This window comes from Nipponia nippon, unplaced genomic scaffold, assembly GCF_047370975.1.
Source record: "Nipponia nippon isolate SJK-2023a ecotype South Korea unplaced genomic scaffold, ASM4737097v1 scaffold_9, whole genome shotgun sequence".
Lineage (NCBI taxonomy): Eukaryota > Metazoa > Chordata > Aves > Pelecaniformes > Threskiornithidae > Nipponia > Nipponia nippon.
The window spans coordinates 34,761,516-34,786,630 of NW_028262413.1; the positions used below are offsets into that span (position 1 = coordinate 34,761,516).

Genomic DNA, 25,115 nt, shown 5'->3' on the forward strand with positions numbered 1-25,115 from the left:
CGTTCACTGATGCACTACATTTTTTCTAGTAACATCTGGCACCATGAATACACCTACAATCAGACATAAAGAAGCTTTAACTTATTAAGATTACTGTAGACTTGTACTGCAGCATAAACGCTCAATAGTACTTACTGTTCTGATTATGGTTCAGTATATAAAGTCAAAGAAAATGGGCTAGGGCATGACCAAATGATATAGCGGGCATGCACCCAAGTGCAAGGTTGTCCCATACTAGAGATCTCTGAGATAGTTCCAGGTAAGATGACACATTGATACAGCACAATACGATGCCATGAAGAAATATTAACTCCTGGGAACAGTTCTGTCCACTTTATCTCTCTTAATTAGCGGGTCTAATTAACTTCAACAAAATAGTGCCATTTGGTATGGCTACAGTGCTTTTTAGGCAAGCCTGGGGGTCTCTGTTGCATGTGATAGGTACTCAACTGGATTCTCACACGCGCAAAGCTCAGCCCTCCAGTACATAACAGTATGTAGCTGCTGTTATTAACATCATTGTCTGTTATGCTGACCAAAGAACATTTCTAACTCCCCTCTTCCTCCAATCATGTCACATTCAATCTCATTGATTGTCTGCCAAAGGAAAGTTTATTACTAACCCCAACCGTAATCTCCTTGTCTTTGCCTTTACAGTCTCTCTGAATCCCCCATGAGACTACATATGATTCCTTATTCCTCAGGTCTCTGGAAAAACAAGGATGGAATACATTTGTTGAAATGTGTGAATGCAGAATGAGATTCACGAAAATAAAAAGGTTTCATATTTTGATACCCTGATGAAACTCTGCATTCTGGTGAATGCTGCCCTGTTCTCCCTTCCATAACCTCAGTCCCACCTCCCCAAATCTACTCTGTAGTCTCCCTCTAAGCCAAGGCTATATTCTGTCTTAAGGGGAACTTTGTAAATGTGAAAATAGACTTGAAATCTGCCACCAAATGGCGTGACCTTTCTCTGGGCAGCATTAGCCTTTTTGTTTCTTTTCTATGCTGTCTCTGTGCTCAGCATCAACTCACGGACCTGCCTCTTCTCTTTCAAATCACTTTATCAGTTTCTGTCGTGAAAGAGGAACCTGTCAGAGAAACAGGAACATGATATCTGCTTATGCATTGAGGACAACAGCAAATTTAAAAAGCAAACCTACGTTAAACGCATAAAATGGTGTAATGACTTTCTTGTTCTTTGACTTTTATAAGGCCTGACACTTCAGAATCTTAGCCCTGCAGGATTAAGACTGTCTATTGCTGTATTTACACAGCAGCTAATTAATTTCTGGCCTAATCCTGGTCTTGACTTCTGGCCACTACCAGAATTAGATTATCATAATAACAGCAATTAGAATGTTCTCTTTCTAACAGACTGGATAGCTTTGGACATTTGATCTGACCTATTAAAAAGTTAGAGATATGAAAGATCTGAAAAAGACATTTCTGAGGACATAGAATAAAAGATACTTTTGTAATTGCATGTCTAATTTCAGCTCATTACTCTCTCATCATCTTTTAACCTTTGTATCTTCATACTGGGAAAGGAAAAGATTTCTTGCCATATGAAGTCAGTAACAAATCACTTGCACTGCTGGTGAAATTCTCTCTCTGTTCTCATTTGTTTGTACCACAAATACAGAATAATTTGAGGACCAGACAGTACTAAAATATTAACATCCTATAAGCTCAGATATGCTTGTGTAAACTAAATGCCAAACAATAATGTATAAACTATCACACAAATCACTGTGGCTTCATGAATAACTGCAAAGAAGAAAAAAAAAAGGTCCAAATATAATGAAGTCAGTTCTCAAAGAGAAACACGTGATACCTTATCCATGCAAAATCTATACATGAAAATAACCCCAAGCTCCTTAGATCAGAAAAAAAAAATTAGAACTGGTATGGACTTAATATGTTAAAGTTTGCATAAAACTTCTAATACTGTGCAAAGGTTAAACATTGTTATTAATTCAAAATGAAATAAAATCTAGAATGAAATGATGAACTCAATACCAGATTTTAGTACAGTTTCGTTTGCAAGGCACGTCACCTTGCACAGTGTAGCCCTGATCTCGGCAGCTGTGGAGACTTGAATTGTGCTTTGGAATATCCTTTCCTCCCCCACCCAAAAAGCAAGCTGTTTCCCCCGAACAGCAACCATCTATCCTGTCACATGCAAATACTCTGCCTTGGTATTCAGAGAGACATGCAGCTGCTATAATTTTCTCTAGCAAAAAGCCACTGCTATGGAAGCTGCTGGCCCCTCTATCTTCTCCATGTCACAACAGCAGCCTCCTAGCTAGACTGTCCTGGGCAAGAATCAAGGGAGAGGACAAGGCAGAGGGGTGCAATGACTGCTGGCGCCTGGCTCCTACTGCAGAGGAGGCAGGCAGCACTGCTGAAGAGCAGCAAGTCTCCCCAGCAGCAGCTGCAGCTCCATGCATCCCATGAGCAGATACAGGGGGCATTCAGCTGTACCGTGAGAGGACGTAGCCTGAAGAGCCATTCTGGATGGCTCTCAGGAAAAAGAGAAAAAGGAATGTAAACTGGATGTTCCAGTATTGGTTTTCTGTTAGAGAATGGAGTTATGACATACTCATTTCCTGAATTTAAGCTGATGGGAGTTGCTGGATATATTTGGGAATATATAAGGTGGGAAAAACCAGAAACGGGATCTTGGATGAGCTAATTTAATCTTTCTTATCACATCAGCAATCCTGTTGCAAACAATGTTGGACTATTTCATTGCTTCTTGATTGGATGCAGAAAGGAATCAACTTTATAACACAAAAGATGCTGCTTCAGGAGATTAATACTAAATTGAATCAGGCAAAGATTGCAATCACAGCCCTGGACACTACATATGAACAGATGGTAGCCTATGTTAATAACTTGGAAGGCAAGACTGGCATAGCAGAATGCAATGCATTTTAATGAACTCCATTAAAACCATGAGGATCGAATGTGACCATATTTAAGGGCTTGCTCCTAATCTTGTAGAATTCAAAGCAAAAAAATTTATGCCATTAACAACTAGAGAATCAAACTCAGTTTGTAGAATATCCATGGAAAGAATTAATGATTTAAAAACGAGCAAAGCTGGAGAGAGAAACAGCATGCTGATCTATATTTTGTGACTAGATTTATTGGGGTTCCTGTTTAGGAATGAAACCATAGAAGGTGAAATTATGTATATTTATAATAATTTATAATTAATTTCAATTTCCTTTAATTATTATTTATACACAGGAATTGTTTCACTACTGATTCTGGGAGTGACTTAGAATTTCTAATGACACAAATGGCATTTACTTTCCTCAGAAAGACAGTATCCACAGCAACACAGAGATGACACCATATGCAGGCACTGGTTTGGAATAGACATAGAAAGTCAAGCGCCTCCTAGTGAGTCCTCTATATGTCTCTCTGCAGAATTAGGATATTAACATTAATATTTGTTTTAAAGTCCTGATCCAGCCCAACTATCCACACTTCATATATTGTATAATTAACCCTTTCTCAAGAGCTTCCTGTTCTATTCTTTACAACCAAGAAACAAACCATGGCTTGATTTGAAGCTGCCTTTTGAGTAATCACTATGCTCTACTTAGCAAATAGAGTGAATTATCTTTTGTGAATTATCATGTTGCAGTACAGAATGTTTATAGTTTAATGGCTAAAACACTATAAGCACCGGGGTGCTCAGGGATATGCGTGTGTGGTGCAGAGTATAACTATACATTCAAAATTATGAAACCATGACAATATCATGGCTATTAGAAATTCTTCTTAATCTGTGCTAGTTATCTGTAAGTGCAATCACAACGCTGAGTTGCTGAACAGCCATCTTCTGACACCTGTTCCTGATTTACAGCCTCTCCAGATATAAGGTTGTTCTCCCTGATGTAACCAGGAATATATTCTAACCCAAAATAGTGGCTTTCATTTGGTCTTTATGCTTCTCAGCTCTTGGTAGCTTTTGACTTCATTGATCACTCTCAAAGGATGATCTCCTGCCTAACATTAGCTTTCTCAAACTTGTACTTTTGATTCACTCTGACATGACTATAGAACATCACCTTCAAATATTAGTTTGAACATCTCTTCTACGCACATCTTAGATTTGTTTTTTCATGTCTTCTGTTGTCATTCTACATATTATAATCACCGCTCCTGTAATTCCTTCCTTCCTTCCTTTCTTCCTGTCTTTTTCTTCTGCTGTGCTCAGTGTGCAAATGCCACTTTCAAATAATATAATTAACAAAATAAAGTAACATAACAGCAGATGCACAAAATAATTCTTCCATTAATAGCCCTTCCAGTCATTCATCTTTTCTCTCTTTTTCTTTATCATCATAAAAATCTATAGTATCAGCAAAGTACCACCACACTGATATTATCACATTAGATATTCTGGAAAAAATAATACAGAAATTAATCTTCAAATATTCCTTTTTTTATCCTTTATGCCTGTTGAGTTGCATTGTTGTTTAAATCCAACCTCACACCTACTTTCACCACTGACAGATTTGATCTGTAGTTAGTACCAGGCTTGATTGAAGACTGAGTTTTGCTTACCTAAAATTCACAATTGGCTATTTCTGCTACTGTGGAAGTAAAAAAAATTGGCTAGCACTATAAATCCTTTCTTTCTCTGAATAACATTTTTTTATAAAAGGATGAGAAAAATTTTATATTGCTTTTAAAAAACAGTGCTCTATATTATAATTCCTTTCACATCATCTTGGGGCTGACCATGAGATTATAAACTGCATTGACTGCTTTACAGTTGGTTTCTGATACACTTTTTCTTTATTTTTTTATTTTTTTTTCCTTCTGGAGAGAAACTCTGTAAAGATTGTATACGTACGAGACCAACAGGATGCATTTTATTACTTGTCTTACAATGCAAAAAACTAGTTTGCTGATCAAGTTCAGATTTGTCCATTTAGTTTCCAATTAATCTTAGCTATACTCTTGATGTCAGATGGAAACTAAGATTCTCTTGCATTTCTCTCACATTTAAACCTGAAATCTGCTTAATAGGTAAAGACAATTAGTGAAGTTCAGCTAACGCCATCATTTTTTGTTCTGCAAAAATAAATGCTAGTTAGGGAGAGTTTGATTAACTTATTTTCAAGAGTCATGATTTTAATAATGATCTAAAAGTTTGGGTGAATATATGTATATGGGCTGGCAATATTTCTATCACGAATTAAGACTATTTCCTTAATCCCTTCTCTTCAGTATTTTTAAAAAAAATTCATGCAGGTATTTTTACTTGAGGTTTGTTTTTTTTTTTTTTTTTTTTTTGCAATAACCATATTTTAATGAGTGGGTTTGAAACCATTAGTTGGAGAATATCTGCTATAGAAAAAAAAAAAAAAAAGTATATTTTACCTATGGTTAACCACAGTACTATCTTAAAGAATAAAAGGAAACTGCATTTGATTCTGTTGGAACTAGAATGAATACAACCTGCCTTTTGAACACAAAAGGGTTTAATTATCTGTGTGTGTTTTCTCCATAACTTCATTCTGTAAATGTTTCTTATGGGCAAGTTAGCAATTTTCAGCTAGTAAGAAAATATGGAATGCATACAATGCTCTCTAGCAAGTATATTTATGGTTCTTTGGACATTGATGATTTTGTCAGATTTAGACAATAAGAAGCAGCATTTCAAGTTACAGTTCTTTTGACTCCTTCTTCCACAGATAACTTCATATAGTCGCAGTACAATGTTTTTCTTCCTTTCCTTTTTCACTAACTGTCATGGTTTAACCCCAGTGAGCAACTAGAGCACCACACAGCTGCTCGCTCCCCTTCCCACTCCTGGTGGGGTTGGGCACAAAATCTGAAGGGTAAAGGTGAGAAAACTCGCAGGCTGAGATAAGAACAGTTTAATAATTGAAATGAAACAATAATAATAGTGAAAAGGAAAACAACAAAAAAAGAGAACAAACGCCCAGGAGAAACAAGTGATGCAACGGCTCACCACCCGCCGACTGATGCCCAGCCAGTCCCCAAGCAGTGATCACTGCCCCACAGCCAACTCCCCCAGCTTATATACTGAGCATGACGTCATACGGTACGGAATAGGCGTTTGGCCAGTCTGGGTCAGCTGTCCTGGCTGTGCCCCCTCCCAGCTTCTTGTGCGCCTGGCAGAGCATGGGAAGCTGAAAAGTCCTTGACTGGTGTAAGCACTACATAGCAACGACTAAAACATCAGTGTGTTATCAACATTATTCTCATACTAAATCCAAAACACAGTGCTATACCAGCTACTAGGAAGAAAATTAACTAACTCTCTGCCAAAACTAGGACACTAACGTATGAAACATCTTAAACAAATTTATCAGAAAACTCTTACCACCCACAGAAATCTGATGTCAGGTGTGATTTGCAGTGGCAATCAGTCTTGGTGAACTCTAGTGTAATTGATAGTTTATTCTAATTACCTTCCAGAGCATATTTCATGTCCTGGGCAAACAGAGTCCACATGATTTCAGCACTGATTTTTCCCATGTTCAGCTCTTGAGGGAACCTGCAATCAATCACATTACATCAGTTCACCTGCTGCTAGAAATTATGCTTACAGCTGCACAGCAGAAAGGCAAATATTTCCACAAAATAATTCCCCTAGTATGTACTTACTGTATTTTCTGTTTTGTACAATTATATGAACCATCCAATCTTCAAATAAAAACTTCCCTTAGTCTAATGTCAGGGGTCTAACTAATTAGTTGAATGTTGCATCAATTCCCTCACATGACATTTTAAATCAAGAAACATCCATCTGTCTTGCAGATAACTCCTCAACTTCAGGTAAATCAGATGGCTTATGAAAAACCTGAAACAGTTGGCTCAGATGTTTAGCAGCTACAGGTTTTCCTTAACTCCCTTATTATACTGGAAAGTAGTGAAGTCTGTGAAGTTATATTGGTTTATACTAGTTGAATCCAATTCACTGTTTGAAGACTTACACCTTGAAGTATGGATAAAAACAGTAAAGAATATAAAAGGTAGAAAAATGCATACTTTTGATTAAAACCTTTAGTTTTGGTCTTATGCTTCATGTCATCTTTGAAAAACAGTCCTTTTTTAGATATTGTTTGTTGTTATCAAGTATTTTTCCACAACTTTTTCATAGATCCCAGGTGCTTCTTATTCTATGTAAAAGAAAACCTTTAATCTTTCAGTTACCATCTTCACTGTTAGCTACTAGCAAAAGCTGACATTCTAGTGAAAGACACTGCATGTTTCACATCATATTTAAAAGGAAAGCTATTTGTCTGTCCTTTTTTAAAAAGAAAAAAGCAAAAAAAAAAAGCCTGTCCTTACTGCAGGTGTGGGACAGACATTAATATGAGCAGTTGTCAGGGTACAGAAGTAGACCACAGCAGGTCATGCAGCTTGGGAGCAGGAAGTATTTCACAGAACCTCTGCGTGGTGAAACTACAGTTTGTACTACAGCGGTGCAGTGAGAGCCATACGAATACACTAGTGGTTCACCATGAATACATAAAATCATCAAAGACCATATCCATGAGGAAACACACAGAGCTGTGTGGCTTTTGTCTTGAGTATATTACACCACTTTACAGTAGCAGAGAATTTGATCCAAATTGAAATTTGCTTTTATTGAAGCACTAATCAAATTCAGGAAATATTTTATAATAATTTTTGTAAAAATATAAGAATTTTTAAAGTTCTTTTTGCCAAAGAAAGAATGAGAATGATGTGCAGCTTTAAGGTGACAGCAATATAATCTAAGTAATGTATTCTTTCCAGAATTCTTTACAGGGACATATCTGACCCTGATCATATCTACAAAGAAAAAGTACTTAAACAGCTCATTAGCTCTGTCACTTTAATATGAAGCAATTGCTAGCTCAGATCACTGATATGCCTTCATTATGCTAATGGCTGCTCAATTACAGAATGTTGTATTAATTCTGTTAACACAAAATTAATTGTTGTTCAAAAGCTCAAATGTATTTTAACTATAACTGTCTTAATTTCTTTACCTCCAGTCCAGTCTGAGTGCTGTCTTAGCACCACACTTGAACCTTGACAATGTTGCTCTGAGGAAATATTTAGAAGTTCATTTAATATTGACACTGTCTTTTGTCCATAGTGCAAAGCTGGTCATAATGCAAGGCTGAGTCTGATAAAAATGCATTTGTTTGATTAGTGGTACATTTATGTGTATACATTTTAACTTGTGAAAACACATGCACACACAAACTACAATTATCTTTTCACCACGTTGCTTGAATTTTTGTAGTTCTACACAGTATCCTTGATTCATCAGTTAGGTACCTAAAGTTGGCACCCAGAGATATCAACTTCTGTGTCCCTGAGAAATATAAACTTAATGAATAACCACCAACTGGACATATCAATGAAATCCTTCCATCCAGTGCCTAGACTATGGGTATTTGCAATTTTATCATTTACAGGGATACATTTTTGCATACAGCCCTGCAGGACTGACTGCCATTCCCATACATTTTATCCAACACAGTGACCTCTTAGCAGGAGATTACTGTGGCAAAAACGATCAGACAACAGAAATCCCTCTGTATTTTAGCACAAAACTTTTACGTTTCACATGTAATAAATTTGCTTCATGACAGCTATGATACCTGTAGGTGTATTCATCAGAGACTCAAATAATAGATTTTTAAGTTGTCCGAGGTAGGTTAGTAATGTAATGTGGATGGTTAACCTAATCAACATTTTCAGCCAGTGAAATTGATTTAACATGCTAATGAACTAGGTATCTAATATGCTTGTAGATCTCATTGTGTTGTGATATTAGCCATAAAATACACTTCTACAAGCATTAAGATGCTTGGAAATGACATCACATAGCTTGCCAGGGTTCAGCTAGATTTAATTCATGAAAGTTTCCTACAGTTTAATAGTTTGACTTCCAGATAATTTAATCCAGATTCAGAAAGTAAAACTACTTGCTTACCACATTATAATTACAGAGCTCTGGCTTCAGCACTATTCCAGCCCCTCCTCCACACAATGATACCATTGCTTTTCCACTTTTTGCATTTATGAACAACACTCATATCAGAGTTGGTGGTAAGTGGAATCCCATAAGCAAAGTAAACTTCCAGTTTTCAACACTTCCTTCACAAGCTTGAATGTTTGCTACTGCAGCTGCACCCAGCTCAGACAGTGCACAATAGCAAGTGTGACAAACATTGTTTTCACACATTAGAAATAACCATTTCACATCTGATTCATGGCTTTCTTTTATCCTGTCATTCATATGAATTGTGTTGACAGAAGAAAATAAGCTTTATTCCATTACTCTGCTCTGCATTCTTTATCCTGTTCACTGATGTACAGCAATTTGAGACAGTACAACATCTTGTACCACGAAACTAATTAGCCACAAGCTGCTTATTAAAAAAAATTACTACTTACAAACATATTTCAGAAATAAATAGCTCTTATCTACCATTGTTAAAATTCCTTTCGTATACATACTAACTATAATGGTTGAAAACTGAATTGCATGGAGACATTAAAGCTGTATGATGTAGACAATTTGATTTTAAATTTTTCAAGTATTCTTAGTTTACAGAGGATTGGACAGAGATTATCAGAGTGTAATTGATATAGCATTTCTGCATTAATTACTTTTTGTTAAATGGAATGTAAGATCTAAATAATTTTAAATTTTTCAACCAATTTCTGCATTTGCTAACATCAAAATTCTAGGATTAGATTTTCCCCCTTGGTATCCATTTACGTTTATCTAAGTAATATTTATGCATAATTTCAGTTAGCTATTCTTTTAATGAATATTGTACAAAGTGTACAGGATTGACAGAATATATCATGCATTCAGAAGATTTGCTCTGAACATCAATGAAGAAGAAATAAAGCGAAGACCTGTGTCAAGAAGTATCACAGAATTGTGATGGAGTAAAATTTTATCCTTAACTAGAAAGGCTATAATATTGTGGCTACTATTTCAACCTTTAGCTGGCCAGGATAGCAATGATGACTGTGATACACTCTTTAGGCATCCAGTATTGACCACATGGACAGGAGACCGGACGTTGTTTTGAGCTAATGCAGCTATTGTTATAGAATTTTTGAACAATTTAAGCTGGAATGGACATCTGAAGGTCATCTAGCTCCAAGCAGAGAGAACCCCGAAGTTATATCAGGTTGCACAGGGCCTGTACGGCTGAATTCTGACTACCTCCAAACATTAAAATGACACAGCCTTTCTGGGTTACATAGTTTGGTGTTTGACCCCTCTCACTGTGGAATGTTGATTTGCTCCTGTATAGCTAATATGAGTTTCCCTACCTGAAAATTGTGCTTGCGCCTCTTACTGTGCACTTCTGGAAGTGGTCTGGCTCTGTCTTTTCCTTATAATATCTCATTAGGAAGCCGAAGAAGGCAATCAGCACTGCCCTTAGCTGTGTGTCCCTCAGGCTGTACGAACTGCTCCCTCAGCTTCTCCTCACACATCATGTGTTCCTTCCCCCTAATCTTCATGGTTGTTTTCCACTGTAGTTCTCCAGTTTGACAATATCTGTCTCGTACTGGGGAATCAAAACTGGAAATGACCATCCAAATGCAGTGTCACAGGCTCTGACCAGAAGGAAGTAATCACTTCCTTCAATCTGTGGGCTATGGTCTTCCTAATGCAGCACAATATGTTATTATGCAAAATATAACTCTAGACTACTGCACATCTGCACTAGCAGCTTTATTTATGGGGGTAGCAGGATTTGGTGTCTTCTTAAGGCCCTTAAATTGCTAAAACGGTAGCTGAGCTTTTCATAGTACCGTGTTTTGATTAACATTCCTCTGTTGCATGAAATTTGTTTTAGTAATAAATGTCATGGTTTATAAGAGCTCCTTTATCAAAGCCTGAAAAGAGGCAATTAAAAACATCCCTGGAATAAAAAAAAACAAAAACAAACCACCCCAACAAAACCACAAAACCAAAACTTTAAGATCTCTGTAGATAAAAAACCAAATTGAAATCCAAATGACCTCCTAATTTCTTATTCAAATCAAACAATCACTTATTTTGAATATAAACCCAAGAGAAATCCATTGAAATAGGCATTTTAAAACATGTCAAATTATCTACAAAAGTCTCAATTATCCACTTTGTTTACATTTGACAGAGTTCCTATGCAAGTGTGAGCATACTAAACTAGATCTCAAGAAAATAAGTTAAAGCCTTGTAGAACTTCAAACAGGCAAAATTTTTATGTACTTTGTTAAATGTAGCGCACCAGAAACAGAAGCTTCCTTCCACACTTCTCCCAAATGTGTTAGAAGTGAGGCTCTTCATTCAGTTAAACCCCCACAGTATCTAGCAGTGAAGCTGGTTCAGCTTTACTAATTGTAGCAGAGGTGGTACCTTTCAAGCAGACAATGTTTTGGATATTTGTTATACCACATCCCAGACTGTGCGTTGATGGGCTTGGAGCAAAAGTCCATTCACCTCTGTGCTGCTGGTAATGCAAGATATCTTCCTCTTTCAGCTACATTACTGTTAGGACTTAAGGTGCAAGCCGTTGATAGTAAATCTCATTAGATACCAGGATCTGCATCTTCTGCACTGTGTCACACAGACAATGACTTTGCAGATCTTATTTAGAGGAGCAGCGTTACTGATTCCAACACAGGTGTGATAAGGGCAGGCTGACTTACACTATGCTTAAAATCTAATGTCAAACATATATCAGCATCTCTACGGTAAGTACAAATGCCAATACAAATCGGTCCTACCACAGCAAGTAGAGAATCCAACTGTAAAATGACAAGCTTGAAAGGAATGTTCCATTTAACTCCACCAGCCGGACTGTTTGTGTGAACAATGTGGGAAATGTCTGTATTATTTCAATGAATATTACGTTCATTTTTGTTGATTTGATTGTTAGGAAGCAATCTGTCATACAGTGACAAGCTGGTTAATGCCTGCAGGACTTTTTACCCAGTCTTTGTTCTTCTAGGAAAGAATCAAGAATGCTTCTAGCAGCTTACCATCTGTCAGGAGTTACTAGACAACATTGGCAATTTTCACAGTATGCTTCTAGTCTCTGCTACTTGCTGGGTGGTTTGTACCTTATCTCGGGGAAAGGCTAAAAATTGTGTCATGTCTACTCACGATTTATACTAACATATCTGGTTTTAATCTCCATAACTTCTCCTATGTATTTCAAACAATCTACTCCATTGTTATAATACCATTTGTGCATTTGATTAAGAATATAAGGGCACATGCACAACTTGAGACTGCAGAATACTGATGAAGACTTTATGTATATACGTACTACATATAAGTGCAAGCCTTTTTTTGTGTGGGGAAGTCTAATTATCATGGCTACGGTGTGCACCACTCCTGCCACAATTTTCCTCAGAGATAGCTTTATGCATGAGTAGTCACATTTACTTTAATTTGGTTACTCATGTTTCTAAGATTACTCATGTAATAATAATAATATATAATTTATTATTTGCATTACAATAGCACTTAGATGCTTCTGGTAGGTTTAAGAAATTACTATGCAGGAACTTTAAAATATGTAATAAGAGAAAATCACTGACCTTCAAAACTCACAGTTTAAAAAGACAAGACAGAGAACAGGGAAGGTAACAAAGTATGAGTGACTTGCTCAAGATCCTACAGCAGGGAATGTCAGCCAGCAAGAGAACTTAAGCTTTTGAATCATCCTTCTGAGCCCTCTTCCCAACCAGGACAGGGTTCTAGTTTGCTTTAATATACATACATACATATAAATATATATACACATACTATTATATGAATATTCAGAGAAAATGTGAAATAAGTAAGAATAGAAAATTCCAGGTGATCAATTAACATTTGTTATTTATCTCCAAGTACATGACTCCCAAAAAGCTTACTCTTCCCTTGTTCCCAGCTTGCACTTTGTCAGAAAGATGCATTTAGTATTCTGTAAGCCATATTTCATTGTCTGACTAAACTGACAGGCTGAATTATCAGCATTATGAAAAATGCTCATTAGGAATGTATACAATAAACAGTAATGGAAACTGCAGAGCAGAACGTGACCGAGATTTTATTATGCCCGTTATTCTTCAGTATTAAACTGTTCAGATGGTTTTGCTTCTAAGTATATTACGTACATTTACTATTTTCAACACCCTCTTAATTTTCTAATTCTAACATCTATACATCTATAGGTAAAGAAGAAGGAAAAGAGCCTATGCTTGACATTTGTGGCCACTGTTAAAACTGCTTGGAGAACCCTAAAAATAGTATTGTAAAAAGGAAGACAGCTTCTTATAAATTCCATGTTATATTACATTCCTTCCTGACATCACGTTACAATGCTAAAATCAGTACTTGACAACTGTAAGTACAGCTTTTAATTTGTGCTATAAATAGTTCTGGCACATCTTGAGTTTGGTTCCAAATGCCAGAAGCAGCAGTAATGTTTTTTCAACTGTAATGTATCTTTCTGACTAAGAATAATGACAGAAGCAGCTATGTAATTCTATTTGTTTTCCCTAAAAGTGACCTTCACATAGAATATTCAGACGCTGCTCAAGAAAGTCATATGTCACAGTTCACCACTGACTTATCTGCATTTGGGGCCACAACCGAAGGCAAATTCTGACATACATAAAAATACACGCACAACTGAAAGCAAAAATTATTCAAAGCATTAAAATACAAAGAAGAAATGAGTCCCCAAGAAGAGTCTTTTCAATTCACCATATTTAAATAATTCATAGTAAAATTCTTCACAGACCCAGGTAGTTAGATTAGTGTAGCAGTTCTCTGGTTCTCTGACAAAATACACAACAGAGTCACATGCAGGGCTGATTCTTCTTTTCTTACTAAGGTTTGATGTAAGAGAAACTTTATCTACAGATGAACAAGCCCAGTGAGAAACCATCTCTCACTAAAGGACTGAAATTATTATTCAATTCCAAACAAGTTCCAGACAGCTCAAGGATTTCTTAGCATGATTTATTGCTGTGCACAAGGTGTTAATAGATGCTAAAGCTGGGGCTTGGATTCAAAAACTAATCCAAAATAAAGCCAAAGGGTATGCCAAGCACTCCGACAAGCTCAAGAGGAAGAGATCAAGTCTCCTCATTAGCGTAAAAAGAGCTGGACTTCACAAGAAACTAGGCAAATGGTTAGTCAGAATTAAGTTGGATGGTCTGGAGCTTATTTTTGCAAATCAAAGACTGAGATACCATCTCTAAGTTGTGTGAGCTGCAGGCAGAAAAAGCCTAAAGAATTTTTTAAATGGACAGTGACAGAAATGGGAGACAAGGAGCTTACTGGATGCCATATTTCAGTGCAATGGCTCATCTGGTCATTCTGAGCAAGGAGATGGAACCAAGAATCTAGGTATATTTTTATGCAAATAAGCAGACTCCTATCACATATTTCTTACTTCAATGAAAATAGCATTTCAAGTTCCTGGATATCAGATGAAGGTCTGGGCAAAAAAAGCAAAATTATTTTTTTTTTCCTAAGCTCTATCTTAACTATACTCCAGAATTATTGGAGTAAATCCCAAGTCCTCCCTCAGATCAAACCTTCAGAAAGAAACCCAAGAAAGGAATTATTCATTCCTTAATTGTATTTTGCAAAATCTTTTACCCTACTCAGAGGAAGAAGGTATATTTGAAGGAATATGAGACACACATTTGTCAGAAAAGAAGTATGCATCCTAGGATTTCTTCATCAAGTTGGAGGAAGGACAGTTAACAGCATTCATATAAGGACTAGTTTATACAAAGGCCTTTTCCTTTTGAAATAATTTGTTCTAAAACGATGATGGTAGCCATGATCTGCTGTCAAAAGTAGAGGCACTGTAACTCTGGAAGCTGTAAAGCAGCACAGAAAGGAGAGAGCCTCCTTCCAGTCTCCTGCATTATGAGAATCTGCCTAATAGTCATTATTAAGCTCATCATTCTACAGTTTGGTTAATCCCTCATCATCATCATCGTAATGAAGCACAATAGTATCCATCTATACATGCTGTCCTTTCATGCATTGTTAAGCCTGTGATCTAAGAATTATACATAATCGAAAATTAGGGTTTCATTCCTGTATGTGAATCCATACAAGGATTTGCATTTTCTGTTGTTGTGGAGTCAATCTTTTCTCTGTTCCCTATGTCTAAGCATTTAATAAAATATGTGTTTCCATTATTTGTATACTTTAATTTAGTGTTTATGGGCTATGTGTATACTTAATTCCAAGTTGTCTCTAAACTTCCTTTCTAAACTTCCTTTCTAAAACTTACACTAGTTTCCATACAATCAGAGAGTGATGGGTATTACGCAGTTATCATAGTTATGGGTGTTATGCACCTGTGATAGTTACTGTTGCAGTGTTATTATACGTGAGAAGCTAACAAAGCTTAACACACAACAGAAGCATACAAAATTTTCCACACGCTAAAGATAAATGGTAACCGCAACAGCTGACTTATTAAAGGGAAGCGATAATCAAAAGTCAAATTCTAAAGCATCTAAGTAAGGAATTTTGTATTAATTGTATTTAATCACCTTATTTTTAGGTAAAAAGACTTTTCTTTTGCAAATTATTTCAGAAGTTGGTCCCTAGCAGCAAAAAAGCAGAGAAATTTCCCATGCAAACCTCTACATATTACGTTTTCTAACCTTGTGTAAAAGCCACACATTTTCACATTTCTCAGTGAAGCAAGAGGACAACCAGAAGAGTGCTCTGTTAGTCATTTTGTTTCCTCTTGCTACAATTATTTCTGTCTCATAGGCCATAATTTTCCCAATTTCTCTGTCATTCTCAGAGCGATGCTATAAAATCTCAGCTTATCCAAAACATTGCTATTAAAGTCACCTTCCTCACTTGCATGACAGTCTCTCAACTCGTATGTCAACCATACAATACTATTTGGTGGAACTTCTTAATAAAGAGAATATGCTAGGTTTTCATGGGAAATAAATTAACCATTAGGTTGCCCGTACATGATAATTTCCACGTATTTCCAAAAATACTAAACTGCATATAAAAGGTAGCCACTTACAATTGTCTTCTCTCTATTGATTCTAATTAAGCAAAAATTTAATGAAAACTGTTTACACTGGCTAGTGGTAACAAAGTGCTATATATAAAACCACAGATCAATGGAATGAAATTGAACTCAGCTTGAAAGAAAATGACAAGAATCAATGTATGAAGCACAACATTAATAAACCCCAAAAGCATTTATCCTAGATAGTACTGCATGTCTCTAGTTCAATCCTAAACTAAGAAATTCCTATAATGACAATTAAAAATGGTTTTTCTTAATTTGTTTTGTCAAATCTGCAGTCTGCTACATTTCAAGAATATCGAAGTCCCTGAACCTCAGACACACATTCTCAGAATAGGTCATATTCCATACTTGGTGGGTTCAGTCTCATTCAGGTGCTAAAGAGTCTGGTCCTGGTGTGTGAATACACTCATTTTTGTGCTGTACATGCAGATTGCACTATCTGTGGAGTGCTGGGCATGGTCACTGCCTCACTAGTGCTTAAGACAAAAGTTCTATCTGATTTTGGAAAATATGTATTCTATTTAAACTGTGAGCAGAGAGTTTATTTATTCTCACTTTTTGTGCTCTATCCTCCACCTATCCAAGGTTTTTATTTTTAATCAAAGGAATGTTCCTTTTCCTGAAGAAAATATAATGGACAAGACAATTTATGTAACTAATCAGGTCTTAAAGCATATGATACATTGCCACATGAGAAAATGACAGTGGGTCTTGTGAAAGAACAGAATATCACTTTGTTAACCAGGATAATGTTCACAAGTTTAATGAAATAAGTGATATTCATATGCTTCCACAGAATGAAGTGTAATTGATAATGGGGGATATCACTGAATCAAGACACAAAACACATCAGATACACTTTCCATTATCAAAGGAACATTCTAGAGTTAGCCTGACATAGTCCAATTCATGATATAGTTTACCTGACTTTTTTCCCTTCCTTCCATGCGTTTTTTTTTCCCTACTGACGTGTATTTCATAACTTGCTGACTCACAGGTTACAGTTATGCTGTTTATTCAATATAAGTTACTATCCTTGACTTCATGGATTTATTAAACATTCTAGCTCCTGAAGTATAAGGAAATCTGCTCCTGCAGATTTCACATGCCAGTTCTTTCCACACTGTGGAATGGGGAGGGAGTGTGTGAAACCTCTTGGAGGCTTGCTTTTACAGCAGTTCTCATCATTTCCATTCCCAAACACTCAGCACCAGTTGCCATTCTGTGTTGGCATCAACATTCTCCAGTTAGGTTCCTTGTCCTGTGTTATCCTCCTTTAATTTCTGAATGCCCAGATAATATTTCAACTAAATACCATGTTCACTGCAAAGAGAACTCAGTCCCATTGTATTCAGTTTTTCTTTGCTCTTTTATTTTCTTTTGCAACGTTTAATCTATCTTGACTTCTTAAATTTTAAGCTAATGCTTTCTGACTTTTGAAATTTAACTTTGCTGATCATATAACTTTTTTTTCCATCTCTTGTAGGCTCTAGCTTTTACCCTAACATTCTTTTTGAGTTGGTTATTCCCTGTCTTCTCTAAGAACCTAGTGCTGACATTGCTCCAAGTTCTTATCTCTAACTGCAAATACAAGTTTCTAAGAGATTTTGCAGTACTATTTCACATCTGAGTACTTTCTCTAAGCATCTCTGATCAGCTCATCTAAAATACCATTTATGCTTTCTTTACACAAACAATAAATGGTATCACTTTTTGGTTCTTCAGCAAATCAGATAATTTTGTGGGTATCCAACCCTGGTAATCTCAGACAACATTAATAGCATTTGTTCTTAACTGGTAACCATGGTTTTTATTTTCCTTTCAAAATGTGATTTTAGCTATCAGATAGAGACTAAAAATTTCAAGGGCTAGCCAAGCCAGTATTTCAATATGCTCTGCAGGAGTCGCTAAAACACTGTACTAAAAAGTACTAAAGAAGTACTAAAGCACTAAATAAGAGTATGAAACACACAGTGTTCACAGAGGAAAGAAAACAGATCCTTACACTGCAAAGATGTAAGAATCAGTAAATAACAAATTTAAAAGTCCCACCAGAGCTGTCTTGTTTCTAAGATTTGTATTACAACAACACACAACTGTTCTGAGTATATGTGCTATACAATTAAACAGAAAGCTTTTTACTAAAGATGTGCAGAGGCAAAAATTTTAGATCTTCATTTCCAGATGCACAAGCATATTTCAGTTGAAGACTTTGTTCTTGATTTGCTGTTCCTTTTAACTGAACAGATATTTTATTTTGATAGCAATTTTTGCTGTCTTGCAGTATCTATAATGCGTATTCAACAAGTGCCGGGAAGTCCTAGATTTGCTTGTCAATCAGGTTCCAATCACATTTTACATTGCTTTAACTAGTAGAATGAGAACTTTACAACTTAAATACCAGACTTCATGTTTTTCCCTCAAACTTGTCCAGTTTCTTACATCATATAAAACCTGCAGGTTGCCCACACAAGTCCCACTGAGTAGTCTGGTATGGTCTTTCAGTTGCTGCAATGCTTGCTGAGGCAAGCATGTCATGTTTCATCTGGATTCATCATCTGATACAGTTCAAACTGCTCTATCACAGCATCTTTTTTGCCTCCAAGGTAGATATAAAAATAGGGTTTCCAAAACTGGTTGAGGAAAAAAATTCTAAGCAATATTATACCATTGTGAAAACTCCTATCAGAATGCTTGGAGCTCTCCTGGGGATCTTCAGTAACCTCATTTCTACAACAGGATTCAAATGGACGTAGGCCTGAATATTCCACTGAGAATATGTGAACATGGCCACATATTTCTGATAAGGAGTCATAGTTTTGCAACATTCTTATGCATTCAACTTATATTTTCCTTTCATCCATTTTCTTTTCTGGGGTAAGCAAGGGTGAAGAGGCTGTCTGTCATTTTTCTCAGCAGTTTTTACATGCTGCTTTTGCGTTAGGAGAAGTTTTTCTTTTAAAAAAAAAAAAAAAAAGTATCCAGAGCAACTCTGAACAGTTTTTCAAGTTTTTCCACCCACAGCCTCTTGCTCCTGATGTCCCCTATTTCTCAAAGGCACTTTATTCCCTGTGTTCACCCTTCCACTTCCAAAACAACAGTGAAAATGGGAGAGAAGTCACACACACAAACTCTCTCCCGTAATCTGTCCAGCTCTGTCCACTCCTGATCCTCTTTTCACATTTTATGCAATCACTCAGCTGTGCTTTAGGGAATCTCCTAATCCCCTCAGAGGAACTCTGTTCTTTATCCCTTTCCTTTCTCCCTCATGTTTGCATAAGAATATAGCTAGAACAATTTTTAGGACAATGAACCCTCAATTACTCTTGTTTAATTTCAATGAAAAGACTGAAATGAAACACATGCATGTATTTGTTCCAGTTAGATGTTTTATAATAAGTATATTTGTTATACAGACAGTCAGACAAAAAATTGAGCTTTCATTAATAGAGGAACTTCACACTAAGTCGTATAAATGGAGTAAATGGAAAAGAGTTTTCTTTCCTCTGTAGGATAAGAACTTGTTCCTTAATAAGGTCAGTGCAGGAAACGATTGAACAGAGAGATGTTTATTATCCAGGACTGAAACAATCCTCTATTTATTTAAAGGAAAGGAAGGAATCAGAAGGCAATAAAATATCTTCCAACTTCTGGTTATCATCAGGAGGTTTCTTTGGTAATTATAATGTGGGTCCATAAAAAGTATGGTACCTTTTATCAACAGACAAGCACATCTCCATGTCCAGAGTGCCTTTCAGTATCTACCCTATTTTGGCTGAAACAGACAGACTTGTTCTTGCTCCCCTTTAGACCATTCCATTAAATGCCACTGCAGACACCTCTATTAATTGTTTAGCCATAATATGGATATAAGTTTCAATTTTAACCTTTGCATAAGTCATCACAGCTAGACTATGCCCAGATTTTCTAGAATCTCTCTGTAAAATAGCTCCAAAGTGCTAAAAGAGCTAAAACTTTTCTTCAGGCCCTCATCACGTCATATTTCAATTAGCGTGACGTTTGTTTCTCCAGCCTTAATATGTGAAATATGTTCCTTTGCACTCCTTCTGTATATTTCATTTTCAAAACTCAGCACTCTATCTCCTCCTTCTGTGTTTATCGATTGGCTCTCTCTCCTCTACTAGTGTATCAATGACAACTTATTCAACTTGCCTTGGTTATTGATTGTACCTCCCTCATCTGTTACATCTTCAATTCTGAGAAGTCAACTTCCATCTCTGGTAAGTCCAGGATATTGCTCTCCATTTGATAAATTTTCAAGTCAGCCTGGCTAGGCTTTCTCTCTAGCCAATCATAAATTTGGAGAGGGTCTTTTTGTGAAATTCATTATTCTTTTACAAATACATCCCTAAAACTCTATTATAATGCCAAAAAAGTGTCAGCAAGATTTGAACACCTTGTGTGCCAAGATACTATCATAACATTAATTCCATCACACTAATTTCGCTGAACTTTCCCTTCTGTCTATCCATTTAGTTCTCTTGCATAATATTTTTCTGCTTAACTTTTTGGGATGGTTCATATAGCACGTGTCTTTAGTGTTCCTAAAACAAAAGGTTTTCTTTCCGTGATTGGAGCTCTGAGTCTTTATCAAACTATGTCAATGTTATATTCTGTATTTTTAAAAATCTCTAGCTAGATTATATTTAAAATACAACTATTGATTCACGTGTATGTCCTGTCCTTATTTTAATAAATCCATGATTCTTAGTTCTTATGGGGAAAGTAATTACTTACTGGTTCAAGACAGGTGTATATGCTGTTTTATCTTCATCTATGATGGTGACCATCAGAGTAATAAGCTGTGCCCAGAAATCCAAGTTCTTTGTTGTTGGTCCCTGTTCTTCCTTAGGAACTTCTTGCTTCTTACCCTGTTAAAACAAGATTGAATATATTTTATACTTGATAAAATCAGAGAAATTAAAGGGAAAATACTATGGGATTTCCACCTACAGATCATTACTTGGTTGGAAAGAGTGACATATTAAGAATCTGCAGAAATTTTGGACAAAGACTGTCTATCCAATTTAGAGTAGATTGCATGACAGACTGTACCTGGCTGTGAACATATATCAAAAAACATACATGGTGCAAAGACAGCCAGGCCAGCAAAGAAGATCAATAGAGACTTGATTTTTAATGCATGTCCACATTTTAATTAAATACATTCTTAAATTCTTTGTTGTGCTGAAACTGAGTGCAGGCAAAATTGTTTGCTGAGGCAGAACTTTTATACCCTACACAATAAATACTGAATATATCAATAATAAGGAACACTTCTTGGTTTGTTTTGGATTATACACTGAAGTTATTGGGCCTAACAGCCGCTATGCTGTTCGTTCTAAACGAAGAAGCAGCTAAATTTCCCTTTATTTTTTAATAGCCAAAATAAAAAAGGCTATTACCCAAAGTATTCTGCACAGAGGTTTTCCAGGGACTCACAGATTTTTCTGGCAGAACCACAAAGTGTGTGTTTAAGAGAAGCAGAGGAGAACACCACAAAGTAAGTGGAGGAAAAAAAAAAAATCCCTGGACATATAAACTACTAGGAAAAGGTAAATAGGAATATCCAAAAGAGAGTCTTGTGGAGGTATTGCTTTGCCAAGGATTTTAAAGCTGTGAGCAAAACCAATCTGATTCCTTTTTTATCCAGGAAAATGGGATTTTTGCGTACTCCTTGTAAATGAAGAGGACTGCAACCAGTTTCACACCCAAAGCAGAGAACCTGAGATGCCCCATTACATTTTTGTAATAATCATGAGGAAGGACATGACACACTGATGTATCAGTTGGATTAGCAACATGACTCTCCAGTCATTAAAAGTTGGTAAGTAAAGCAGTGGGTTTTATGCCTCTTGACTAAAAACCTGTCTTTTGCACCTTTTAATATAGTTATATGTATTAATATTCACCGCTTACAGACTTTTATTGAGAATTTTATACTTTTTAATCTCACTAAAATGTACATTTACAGTTATATTTTTTTTCTTTACAGTTTTGATTTATAAATTCTTACTCTACAGTTTCCTAGACAATAGTATTTTTCAGTTCTTTGCTTGATGGAAGGATCAGATTCCTTATCAATGTCCACTAAATAACTTAATTGCAGAGAACCAAATATGAAAAGAAATATTTTTATCTCTGTATGGACACACACATACATACACGCATAATTTCTGCCACACAAAGGAATGTCTGCACGTGCTAGGTCTCTTCTACACAGCTGACAGAGATAGAAAGGGGTCTTTTCACTCAACTAGTAAGTCAGAGAAAATAAACATGCCTATTATCTTGCAAATTTAAACATATATTCCCTGTACTTCTCATTTGTAGTCCAAATACAACTACTTCAATGGACCCCGTATATCTTTGAATAGATATGACACTAAATTAGTGTCATAGTGAATTAATTAAATGATATCTTATCCTCAATTAACTTTTATCTATTAACATCATTTAGAATGGCAGAAAGGGAATTTCAACAACACTTAATTGAAATTGGTTTTGTGGTCACTGTGGAATATTTTAGAAAAGTATCATTAATCGTATTGTTACTTATTCAGCTGATCTACAAATGCTACAGTTTCACTGTCTAAAGCAACTGAAATAAAGGTGAGGCTCAGAAGCAGTTACAATGGATGGTGGGACTAGTATCACCGATAATTTACAACCACATATGCAAACAAGAGTGCTTTTCAAGACAGAAATGAATATTGGAGCATTAATGTCACTCACAAGGGCTTTCCCTGGTGTACACTATACTTTTATTAAAAGCTCTTGTTTCTATATCAAAGATTTATTTCTAATATACCATTTTTTTTCCTCAGAAGCTAGTGCATATTTAAGCCAAACCAACTGAAAAGTAGTTGTAGAAGACAAAGCCAGTTCACATTTAGTCCAACATCTTATCCAAGAACTACATTTCACAGAAAAAAACATGCAATGGCATGTGGCTGAGACAGCTTTTCATGATTGTGAATGTGAATCACAGAATGTGAAATTCTGTTCTTTAATATAGATAGCAAAAAGTAACTAATTTACAAAGTAATAGTTGCACAAGGAGGTGCTTTCTACAAAAATTCTCGGGCACAGAAAACTTTTAAAAATCAAGATGATCTTTTCAAAATCCCCAGAGAAGGTATTTTTTAAACAGTCTCACATTAACAGATGTAGTTTTATGCTCTGAAATGAAAGTGCACACTCTAAAATCTAACTAATGGGTTAGAAATGCTCAGAATCATTCAAGTTGTTTTTACATTAATTGTTATTATTGCTGGCATTATTATTTGTTTTATGTGTTTTCTGGCAACAGATGCCTTCGCGGAAGCATTATAATGAGGTAAAACAATGTTGGAAGTTTGATTACATTGATTAGTTACAAACTTGCAAAACTGACAGAAGAAAGTTCCATCTTGGAATAAAAATTAACTTGAAACAGAGCTATTTTCACTTCCAAAAAATTTCAATGATACAATTTGTTTGGCTTGAAAATGTTTCTATTAGCATAACTGAGAGGCAGTTTACTAAAACTGCATAACATTGTAGAAAAAGTGAGTGGGAGGGCGGCATCATACAATTATATTTTAACATTTTCTTAATGAAATGAAATACCCTTTTAGAGGCACTGAAGTTTAATTTCTATACTGCTTTGCTGAAGTCTGCTTTGGTGACATGGGTTCACCATCCGTCTGTTGTGAACAGTCAGTAAGAATGCCCTCTTATTAAATGAAAAAACAAGTTAAGTTTTTCCTTCTCTGTGGTCTTAAAAGAAATTTATCTGCTCTAATTTTGTAACCATGACGATAATAGCTCATGTCTCAGTCTTGTGATTTGGTCCCATATCCAACCAGTTCTCAATAGTATGTACCCTTTCACTTTAGGAAATAATACCATATGTGCTTACAGGTACAGCGTATTTACAGGCTATGCAGAAGCTGTGGAAAGGCCTTTTAAAATGCCAAGATTAGATTAGTTCATACATAAGCAAAATATATGCTTACAACAACTTACACACACAAAATTTCTGGAGTATAAACATGGTTAACTATATGGTCTATTAAGTGGAAAAATCTTATCTTGATAATAGTAACTTTCTTTTTTCACTCAAGTTGTATCCATTAGAAAGACACTACCAGTATGAAAACATGAACTAAATACCCGATATACCCAATTAGTGCCACATTGGCACAAATACAGTGACAAGATATATGAGCCACTGAATACTGCTTATCATTATACAGGATAATACTGATAATGAGATTTTAAAAAAATACATCTGAAAAGGTCTGGAGGAACAAAAATTCTCAATATATCAAGACAACAAAATCACTAGTTAACAGATACTGTTCATGATTCATGACTTTTTAAAAGAATGATTTTCTGAGTTGACTGTCTTTCATTTTTGGTGGATACATAATTCAATCAACAAGGTAAAAATCACAGATTGCTCTTACAGTAACCAAGAGAGCTTTCAGGAAGGATACATACAAATGAAAGTTTGCCAGTTAGCAGAATCAGTTTCTTTTTCACTAGCTTTTTCATTTAGGAAAGACTACTTAAAATATCTTGACCCCTTGTAACGTCACTTGGGATGGTAATGTTGTCTGCATGCACAGAACTGTGAAATGCCATAAGAAGATACTGTAGTAGATCCTACTTAAGAGCTCAATAGCCAACTGGCCAAAGGCAGAATAGTGATATTCCTAAAAGGCATCTGCTGGCAGATGAAACAAACAATAATAACAAATGATGTCTCATCATCAAGACATGACAATACAGGCTTTTATATGCTCATGTTAATTGACTTGGCTACTTGTCTTTAGGATGACTCTAAAGTGGTAGCATACCATACATCTTTTACCATGCAAAAATGTCAAGCAACAACATGGAAGTGGCAAACTTAAATAATGAAATATTTTAGAAAAATAGACTATGTGAAACAGGCATGAGGAGTAAATGTGATTGCTTGGGTACTAATGAATATAGCTGTCTGATTCT

The 25,115-nt window shown here is 35.8% G+C and overlaps 1 protein-coding gene across 7 annotated transcripts in view; it reads right to left on the bottom strand.

Moving 5' to 3' along the window:
- The window catches only part of UNC13C (unc-13 homolog C), a 262,536-nt gene that overhangs the window by 58,530 nt on the left and 178,891 nt on the right, over positions 1-25,115 (bottom strand). For all 7 annotated transcript variants that reach the window (XR_015701258.1, XR_015701259.1, XM_087743345.1 and 4 more), the window contains 2 exons: positions 20,856-20,989; positions 6,471-6,556 (listed from right to left, as the gene is read on the bottom strand). Coding sequence is in view for 5 of the 7 variants with exons in the window: in XM_087743345.1 (XP_087599471.1) it covers positions 6,471-6,556; positions 20,856-20,989 (220 nt within the window). In the remaining 2 variants the exon portion in view is untranslated. The remainder of the gene's footprint in view (positions 1-6,470; positions 6,557-20,855; positions 20,990-25,115) is intronic.